At 31.0% G+C, this 11,302-nt stretch overlaps 1 protein-coding gene across 1 annotated transcript; it reads left to right on the top strand.

Annotated features, from left to right (window-relative positions):
* Positions 1 to 2,012: 2,012 nt before the first annotated feature.
* TRIADDRAFT_21281 (uncharacterized protein) lies at positions 2,013 to 4,387 on the top strand (the record flags this gene model as incomplete). Its single annotated transcript, XM_002109848.1, has 10 exons — positions 2,013 to 2,072; positions 2,220 to 2,333; positions 2,494 to 2,613; positions 2,869 to 2,976; positions 3,076 to 3,127; positions 3,278 to 3,405; positions 3,563 to 3,640; positions 3,727 to 3,869; positions 4,059 to 4,104; positions 4,274 to 4,387. Coding segments are annotated over 10 exons (963 nt in total), but the record flags the coding sequence as incomplete, so codon positions are not given.
* Between the last annotated feature and the right edge of the window lie 6,915 nt (positions 4,388 to 11,302).

Below are 11,302 nucleotides of genomic sequence, written 5' to 3'. Positions count from 1 at the left end.
GAGTGTACTGTACAGTGTACAGTACAGTACTCGTCTACAGTACAAAGAAAACCTCCAATAAGCCGTACTGTACACTGTACACTGTATGGTTAGTGGTGCCCGTATGAGAAAGCGCTGACGTACAGTACTGTACTGTACGGATAGTACTCCACCGTGGCCGTACTGTACACTGTACAGTATTGCACTGTCGTGACACACTACTCCAGCTGGACCCTAGCTGGCAAACCAATTGGAAAGTGTTGACCAACATCCTTTCACCACTCGGACAGAACAAATCCCATTCAGACGCTCTTTTTCTAACAAAGTCCACGCAACATCAAGGCCCAAGAGGAGAAAAAGCGCTATGTCTTCGTCACCAACTGGCAATATACGTGACGGAATGAGCGCATTAGGATTAAATTTAAAACAAGAGAATGAACCCAAGAAGAATTACAATCATTTACTAGGCCATAACTTAAATCAATCAAAACCGACGTTAAATTTATCAACTAATTTCAAACCTAAAAGGAGACCAGGTGCTGTAATCAAAACACAACATCCAGTTGCACATCGTATTCTGTCTTGTCGACCTTTGTCATAGGGTCGTATTCTCTTCACTTAACGTAATACTACTTGTATGTCTACTAATTGCCTGAACGCGTTCGTTATCCAATTTGAGTAATATTGAATTGAATGTAGGATAGGCAGTTGCAATTGGTATCATTTTACAATATTGCCATTTCCAAATAGCGTTATAGAATGGAATCCGTGTCGCCTATAGCCAGTGATCATAGCATAAAGCACATTATGCGGTGTAGAAAAATCATGATGCATACGGTCCTCTATAAATCAATCATTTAATGCGTCATCCTTGAATCATTCTACTGATGCAATGAACTGTATTGAGCAACTAGTTCACAATAATTTTATTTTACTATTCCTTGGAAACGGTACAACATCTATCTCATCATCATATTTTTATGAAGTAGAAAAAATTTCTCTTATATCCTACATCTGACCTCCAGCATACGATTATAACGATACATGTCTATCCAACGGTATAGAACCAACAGCAGTATTTGTCAAGCAAACTACTCAATACCGATTGCATATTTATAGAACATGTCACCACAGTCAAGAGTAGTAATACCCACAGATTGGATTCTCCGATTATATAATTATTAATCTTATTATTGATACTTTACATGTAAATAGAGTAGTACTGTTTGTAACAGCATTCGTAATATAAAAACAATAGAGTAGACAACATTTTAATCGCTTCATCTACGTGTTGTCGTTCTATTGTCATTGAATTTTGGGGCAACTTTACTAAACTGGATAACGTTCATTTGATGGATATTTAGTTCGTAGAGAAGTAGCTCGTCGTACTGGTGCATCTGAAAATGAACAGTAAGTACAATATTGTTGAATCGTATCATAATTACATAATCGTCATATCTTGAATAAAAACATCGTAACTAAAAATAGGTACGACTCGATAGGTTAGATTAATATGTACAGTATATATATAAAAATAGGTGCGACTCGATAGGTTAGATTAATGTGTATGTATATATAGACAGTGTGATAGCTTTAAAATCATCTCATAGAGATAGACACGAAGCAATACTGCACATGTTAACTTATGGATACCATCAATTTGGAGACGATATTTAGTGATTATGTAAAGCGACACGATTACAGTAGCAGTACCATTTCATTGCAGCCTAATTGAATGAATAAACTGCAATTCCAAACCGTACTCAAATTAGTTGCACTTTCCAGTATGCCTCATATGGTATTTGTGCTAATATAGTACTATACTGTACACGCCAAGAATTATTATCAAGGTAGATCGCGATGGTGTTTATAAAAGTGAGTTCACCCCTAGGCTAAACAACGTTAGAAGCCTTGACATTGACCTTGGCCAGTTTAGAGACTGAAAAACATTCTTTGGAACGGCCGTAATAACGACATGCATAGTAATTAGTGACACTCGTGTCTTATTTTCATCTGATATCGTTATCAATAGATTGGATCAGCAGCTAGAAGAGATTAAGAAGGAAACTGGTTTACTAACTATTGATGGAAAGGTAATCTGCGGTGGTTTTTACTCGATGTTACCGCATGAGGCAAAAACGAACTGTAATAAATATCATAACCGACTATTCTCATTCTACTGCTTCGGTCTTGAATGACATGATGATTAATCTCTTGATCGAAAATGTGTAAAATTCTAGAAATATAAAATAGGCCTTGACGATCTTCAAGTTATGGGTCAAATTGGCAGTGGAACTTGCGGGACTGTCTATGCCATGGAACATGCAGCAACTAGATCTGTAATAGCAGTTAAGGTTAGCAATCTGCTATCTCGTACAAAGTCGATTGGCTAATTCAACTAATAGATTGATCTCTATATTTAAAATAAATGCCAAAGGAAAAATTATTTCTCTCGTTATATGGACGACAGAGAAAAAAATTTCAAGTTATTGATTATTTGTCATCTTCATATAGAAAATTCCTCGAATTCAAAATGAAGAAGAGAAAAAACGAGTATTAATGGATTTACAAGTAGTTATGAAGAGTCATGATTGTCCATACATAGTTAAATGCTTCGGCTTACTGATTGCAGAGGTACGACAGTGTGCCAAGATGTGTTTATAAACTAGTGTAGTTATAGGAACTTGCAACAGCGAGCAAGTAGTTTAGAACGATCTTTATAAGTGTGTCCTATCAAATAGTTTATGAATTATTTGATAATCATAATTGATGTTGATTAACTGCGGTAATTCTATGTAATAGATATCGTGTTACTAACTTAAATGTAACAATTAAATTACCCTACAAGTTGGCTTTCTAATATATTGATAATACACCTTCCTTTGCTAGTCTGATATTTTGATCTGCATGGAGAAAATGAGTACATGTTTATGCAAACTGCTAACTAGAACCGGTCAGCCTATTCCTGAAGATATCTTAGGAAAGATCACAGTCGCGGTGAGTATTAGAGTCCGGTAATTTTAGAAATTGAGCAATATCACAGGACAAGTAATCTATCAGACCAATCCATGTATATTGCTTGAACCAAAAATTTAGGTTGTCAAGGCACTACACTACCTGAAACAAAATCATGGAGTAATTCATCGAGGTATTTATAACCAATGCTAAATATTTGCTTTACCCTTTTATTAACTCAATTTTTGAATTTCGTAACTACGTTACGGAAACGTTTTAAAATGAGGTACCCACTAATTTAAAATTTTAAATTCAATCTTTCATTCATTTGGTTACATTGAAGATGTCAAGCCATCAAATATTCTATTAGATGCTGATGGTAATGTTAAATTGTGCGATTTTGGTATTAGTGGGCGTTTAGTTGATTCTAAAGCTCGTACACGTGGCAAAGGATGTGCAGCATACATGTCGGTATGTAAAGCGTTACATCAATCTCAGTACTTATCAATGACATGGAAATTATTATTTGCTTGTAGACAATTTTTTATTTATTATGAATACAACCAGTATTGTGTTTGATTATAATTAACCAGTTGCGTGCGTAAATCTGTTTTACTTTGTCGATAAGCCTGAAAGAATTGATCCGTCAAATCCTACTGGAACATATGATATTCGCGCAGACGTTTGGAGTTTAGGAATTTCTCTGGTATGTAAACCCTATAGTAGTAAACTTTGACATTGGCTTAGTTGAGAACGCAATTATATCATACTATTAATTTTTCATACAAATAGGTTGAACTGGCGACCGGAAAATTTCCTTACGATGAATGTGAAGGAGAATTTCAAGTGTTGACGAGAATATTGCAAGATGATCCACCTAAACTACCAAGCAATGGTCAATTTTCACAAGAATTTTGCTCATTTGTAGAGAAATGGTTAGTTTAACAGCAGTGTTTAGAAACAACTCGAATAGGAGTGTAGGCATTAGCTGACTTAGCAACCATAATAATTACTGTTTATTACCTTAAATATACTAGTGCATCTTTCGTATCTATATGGCGATTTTTAATGGCTACCATCTGTTTCTGATAACCATGGCTAATTAATATTTATGCTATTTACAGTTTAATAAAAGATCACGATCGCAGGCCGAAATATGCCGAATTACTAGTTAGTAAAAGTTAAATACTACGTAACATTTATTGTTGACATTATTTCCTTGTATACTTTAAACCAACTTATGAAAAGGCTTTATTATTAAAGACATTATTCGTAACGATTTTTTTTTATCACATAAATGTACTGACTATGTACACATTGTTACATGTTTAAATTTCAGCAACATAAATTCATCCAAATTTACGAAACGAAAGATGTTGATGTTGCATCTTGGTTTAACCAACTGATTGAAGAGACATCTGGAGACTGTGGTGTTAACCTATTCGATGTATAATAAACAATGCCGTGAAATACTCGTGTCCATGTAAGAAACAAATATACAAAACGTCTAATCTACAGCTTTGCTGGTATTCTACTGATTGATTACTATCAGGTTCAATTAACTTAACAATTATATGCAATAACTTGGAAATGAAGTCCTTTCCCTCATTAAATTCTTCTCATTCATGGAAAAATATTCTATTTTGCTGTACTACTGCAATGATCAGTGTCTGTTTTTCTCACCATTGTCGACAACTATTAACCATGATTTTAATTAAAAGTATTATTATTTGCTGCTAATTTTAACGTATCAACACTTCGGAAAATATCATTGTAATATGCCTTTCAAGTTGATATTCTATTTTAAAAAGTGCAAACTTCTTACAAGAAATGTCTTTTAACAATCCTATTGTTCATATCGGTTCTAAATGGTGACATTTTTAAATGTTTTAATATCTAAATAAATGACATAATAAAGGAAAATTACGGCTAAATGTTGACATACAACTAGCAATGCTGGTTAGCTAATGTCATTTCTAATCTTGCAAATCTCTTTTCTCCTATCGTAATCTATGACTATCTATCTATATTGTATATGTACAGAAAAATAAAAAGAATTATGTACCGATGATAAAAGGAAGTCTTTCCTTGTCTAGCACTATCGCAAAATTAACTTTCACTACATTTAGTTGAGTAAAATATACTAGACACAGTCCTCGAGATGGTGTAGATGTACGTGAAGCAGGGACATTATAGGCATTAAATTACGGCAATAGATTATTGCTACAGGATTTTTTCTCTCTTGAAAGGAGAGAGGAAGAAACGAACTAATGATGTCAATAGTTTCCTTATTTCTTTATTTTAATTAAATATATATCAACTGTAAATTTAATACCATATCTGAAATCATGGAACTATCGTTGATGATGGCCCTATTATTATATGTAATTCATTGCCTAATTCATCGCAATTAACAGAAGCAATGAGTTGAATTACTTCATGAGCTTCCGTGATCAATTTCACATTAACATAGAACAGATGATAAATATGACTTTAGAAGATTTGCTTTTTATTGTAATATGGATGAGGATTTCTGCTATTTTTATTTTAACATTCGCTTCATTAAAATAAAATATATCATGTAATTCCTAATAATGTAATCGTTCAATAATCCATCAATATCGCTATATAAAATATTTTCATGCCACACTTTCATTTTATTATAGAATAGTTTGACCTCAAATAGAATTGCTAAATGCCATGATAGTTTTTAGATTAGTATCTGCAAGCATAATTCTCTACGATATTAAAGAATGATCGATTGTTCCACTCGCATTATGGTTTTTGCACTGGCCACCTGGTAATACAATATAAAGCATGTACAGCGTATAGTATTCAAAAACTTTATACTGAGTTGATATGCCAGTTAATGATGTCAGAATTTTTAATTACATTTCTAAAAGACTTTTCATGTCTTAAGTCTCTCATCAATACCGGAAAGATTGAACTGAACAAATAATAACAGTGCTAAGTTATCTCTAATAAGGTTAATAAGGTGTGTTATACAAGACGTTAACCAAATTTACAATTTTAAAGGCAGATTCATACTAATTAATTATTTATCATACTCTACGTTGCTCACTTTCGATAGCTAGAGGTGAAAAATTTGAAAATAATCGGCTATCATATATCCTTACGAGCTCATAAATTTATTGCAGTTTAGGACTCGTAGAATTCAGTTTCTCAATTAAGGAATGTATTGAGTACCGGTATATTCTTCCATATTAGTTTAACCAAACCAAATATCAGGATCGCTACTATCTTCTTTTTTTGTTTTAGCTAATTCGTTATGTAATACTTTGTGCAATTTATGAATGATCTCATGATGAAGATGTTGGTTTGATTCATCCATGGGATGGATTAAATTATCTTTAATTAACTGTCGATGAGCTTGAGAGTTAGACGATAATGGTATAGCAGCGTTCATGGTTACCATAAAGGCGAAAATAAATAAAGCCATCCAAGTTATTCTAAAATTTGAATTCATATTTATGCGTGAGGCTAGATAATTCGATTCTAAAAAATAGTTTATAATAAGTAAGAATAATTAGGATAAGATTTACCAATATTTTAGAACAATCGTATACGATATACAAGTATGAATTGATCAAATTATCAATATCTAGACAGAAAAAATAATCATTGCGTATCGACTAAGGCCGTACCGTTCAACGATGTCATGAAATCAAGTACTGGCACTGTAGTTCTAGCTAATATCGCAATAATATTCTCTTATCTAACCGCAAACGTACAATGGCTAAAGATCTACCAATGTCAGTTATCAGCTGCAATTATTGTAACTTACAACTTTTTCAATATCTTACTACGATTTCAGAACAGAAAATAATTACGCACAAAATATCGCTAGATTGTACAACCCTAATGTGTCGAAAGAGGGAAAAATTCAATCAAGTATAAAGTATTTGACGGCTTCACAAATACAAATTAACGTAAAGCAAATACTAGTTATGATAAAGTGGTGAAGGAAAGCGAAACAGAGTTGGTACTGCTGTGAATTCATGAAGCTAACTCTATAAAGGATGATTAAAAGATATAGCAATAGTTTAGCTGAATAATTACATTTCTTACCCAGTTATGTATTTCAATTTGGACCAGAGTAAGTTAGCTGATAATTTGACTTAACCAAATGATGTTCTGCAAGTGTGTGAATAGAGAAAGGAACGACTGGTAGGACTATTTATAGCCTTGTTAGAGCATCATAAATAAATGCCTCTTTTAATTTTATTCAAACTACCATAATGTCAAGTTTACAAAGACAAACATGTTGATATAACGATTATCGAAGCCAATAATATCGATATTGTCTTACCTTAATTATTTGTCCAACTTTATTTAATCAGGTGAGTAACTAAAGCTCAATTGGCGGATTAACATTATATTACTAAGTTTTAACCAGAGTAGATTAATTGTGATTGTTAGAATTCGACACCAGAGTACCGATCGCTAGTTACTAGAATACAAAATAGACAATGCGGGCATTTTTTTTCTCGTCAATAACATTAACACACCTTAATTTCCAAATATCAACTAGTAATCAATCTCTTATTCGTTTATCATGTTTAAGCTTTGACAACTAGGATAAAAAACAGCCTTATAATTAATATCAAGTGAAATAGAACAGTCCATCGGAAGCCGTGGGTTGAAATAAACAAAATTAAATATCAACTAATAAGAAGATTCAAGATAGTAGCCGATAGAATATTTTATTTCTCTATTTCATTATTATCTACACAATATCTCACAGTATTCACAAAATTGAAACCTACCCACATCATCCAAAATTATTTTGAGTGGGTGATAATGTGATGAAATAAATTTTACGCATTCACAATAATCCTGCTTATTGGTGATGTTAACGATGATAGTTTTTACGTCTAAATATAAATTATTAGCATAATTCTGTTTTGTAGAATCAATAATGACGAGTAATAATACCTATTAATTATAAATGTTATAGAGCAGTTTGAGTACTTATGACGTCTGCAATTTTAATTTTCTTTCATTCATCAATCTGTAAAAATAGTTAAATACTAAAATTTAGATTCTTTTAAACACCCACTTCTCTTCATTATTGCAAGCGTCCATATCCAAGAGCTTATTGACAGGTGTTTTCAGATCATCTTCGAGATTATATTAAGCCAAATTGATCTTCAATTATTAAACGAAAGATTTTAAATATAATCAGTAAGTTAATAATAATAGCTTTTTCTAGGTTTTTTAAGTCACAGTAATACATATGTGCTATAAAATATGAAAGAGGTTATTTAGAATTGCAGTGACTATCGATATCATCATATCAATCTATCGTTTTCCAGTGACCGGACTATTACTTGCAGCATCTTAATTCAAGGTCAATATCATGTAATATTCTGTTACTCTATGAAATAATAGATTATAAACTACTGAAATCTATAGATTGCAGCATGTTGATACCCAAGAAACTTCTTATTTTGTTAATAATAAAATCTTAAATTATAAATAAACCTGAAATAATGGCGTAACTAAATAAAGAATTTAATTTTTATTATTGTATTACCTGCTTGACTTAGCATACCGTGCAGTTATTATTTTGCCGTAAAAAATTATACGATTGTCTAGCATTGATCAGATCTATCTACGTTTATTTAATAAGAATTTCGAGTAATAAATTTTGTATTCTAATAAACACAATTATATATCCTTTAGTTTCTTTTTAGTCGAATTTCATGCCATTGCTCGCGATTAATTGGTTTATTTTTTTAAAACTATGTCTATAATATGCTATTAGATTGAGTTAACTTTTCGTGATGAGAATGAAGAAAATATGTTAAAATTGATACAAAATTATTTTCCGCACGTTATAATGCGAAGCTATTCTAATCTAATCAATCAAGTTATATTATTGATTAAGCTGAAACTGTTTATGGTATGTTTACAACTTCACATGGGTTTATTTTAATCTGTTTGTTGACTTATTATCATGAATTATGTATACGTGTATTTCAAATAATGCAGAATTTGAGAGTTAATGACGTAATAAGATCTATAAACCCGGTCTACGTCGAACTTTATATGAAAAAAATTTTAATTTAATAAAGTAGTCTATAGTTAAATAAATTATAACGTTGTATTTCTTTTAGGGACTGCTGCGAAAAAAGGTGAATATAAATAAAACTTACAAATTTATACGGTTTGCTTGGCTATAATGTACATGAACTTCTAATTATTTGTTATTTTACAAGTATTCTGACTTTGAAGTCAACTTTATCGGCACTAAATGTAGCTAGAATATCATAATTTGGAAATAAACCAAGAGAAATCTGTGATGAAATTATGGTTGCAATATGATGACGTAGCATCTATTTTATAATTAAAATTACCCTTTGACTTGTCGTCAATCACATAAAGGCTATAACTAATTTAATTATAATCAAATACTTAAATTTAAACTATTTCTATATTCAGAGATAACAAAGTTCATATTTTCCATGATTAATCTACTGTTACTAATGAGTATAGTACCTGTAAACATTATCGCAATCAGTTAACAAAACTAAGCATTCATAATTATTTAAAAATGCAATTGTTGACCACGAAATAGAGGAATTTTCAGTAAGTAGTTGAATTACGAACATGAATTTTAAGATATTCTTTTACAAATTTAATCTAAAAATAACTATCAGTTAGTCATAAGTAATGATTATTGTAATAAAGTACAAAAGCTAATTACAGTTGCGTATGGTATTAACGTCGTCAGCTATTATTGGGTTGTAATCTTAAATTAGTTATTTGTTTGCTAATACTAATAAATCGCGATGCTAATAAAGCGTAAAATGAACAAGAATGCTCCAATATATGGAAATAAAATTAGTGTTTTTTATTTAAAAAAAAAACGATTAGCTCTTTATAAAATTTACTATTGAATATCAAATAATAAAAATAATTACAATCCTAGAGGCTAGTGCATCGCTATCCAATCAAAAAGAAATTGTTGGACACAGGATATGATGAATGAAACTATGAATTTTATCTTACAGACTTGCATTAACAAATTTTTTTTTAATGCCATATATCTTGTTATAGCTAAGCTTGTTTTCACTGAAATGGCCCTAAAAGTTCGAGAAATTCGTTAGCACCAATCTATTATAATCCTCACATGATACGAAAATGTTATGATACGTACAAGAATACAAGATTTTTATTATGATACTTTGATCAATTGATATCGTATAGAAGATCGTATTAATCAGGAATCTTAAAATGTTTATCTAAAATTTAATAGCTGTTTATGAAATAGGAATAAATATGAACTGAAGCCAATAAAATAGATTCAAGGACTCTTTAAAATATTTAATTCCGGTTGGATCAATTCTTAAATGATCATACGAGTATAACGCGTATACCATTTGCCCTCACTTGATCTCATAATAAATGAAATTGTTATTGTGCTTTGGCTGGTCGCAAATAGAACTTGATAGATGAAATAAACTAGTAAAGAAAATTGAATATTCTGTGCACATAGGTAAGTCGATCTTATGTACTAATTTTCCTAGTTTTATGGGCAGTGGCCTTTCTTCAATATAACTGCCAGCTGCAAATATTAAGTATTGGTGTTTAGACAATACCGGTAGCGTTATTTTTGACTAAAAAGTTGATTGATATTTTACAGATCCGATTTAACCTATTTATAGCCAAAACTTAATATCGTATTAAATAAGTAATTATAAACTAGTCTTTTACAAATAAATAAATGAATAAATATATCTATGCTATAGTTTAAACCACCAACTGTAAATATTTTATTCGTCGAAATATAATAACTATTACAGCTGTTCATATGGTACCGGTACGTTACTTTTATATTACTTACTTTTGGTATTAAGCCATGCATAACTTTATAAATCATGAGTATTTCATTCATCATAGTAAAATATCGGATATTTTTAGATTGGTTCATCAACAATCAGATCAGAACCTTACATTTAAAAACTAGCACATAAGATAGGGTAAAGCACCCTATATTTTTAGGCATTACCAGTATACAATTGCCCTGTTCTTCAATTTCCTGTCTGCTGATTAGATTACAAGAACTGTCTAAGGTGAGCTTTTAATAAGTTCTTGGCTTTCATAAATTGCGGTTCGCTTCTTGCTACCACACTTGAAAACATTATACAGTAAATCTTATTCATTGCCCTATTCATACTCATGGATTTATGATCTACCATAATAAAGCATTCACAACTTGTATATCCTAAAGTTCACGATCAAAGTGATGTTATACTGTTCCGCATTTTTTCATTATTAAATATAGTATAAAAGAAAAGTAGAAATAACAAAAGCAATCGAATATTTTTAAAATTATAACTAT

The sequence above is a fragment of the Trichoplax adhaerens genome, genomic scaffold, assembly GCF_000150275.1.
Source record: "Trichoplax adhaerens TRIADscaffold_2 genomic scaffold, whole genome shotgun sequence".
In the NCBI taxonomy this organism is placed as follows: Eukaryota; Metazoa; Placozoa; class Uniplacotomia; order Trichoplacea; family Trichoplacidae; genus Trichoplax; species Trichoplax adhaerens.
This window is presented reverse-complemented; position numbering and strand designations above follow the sequence as displayed.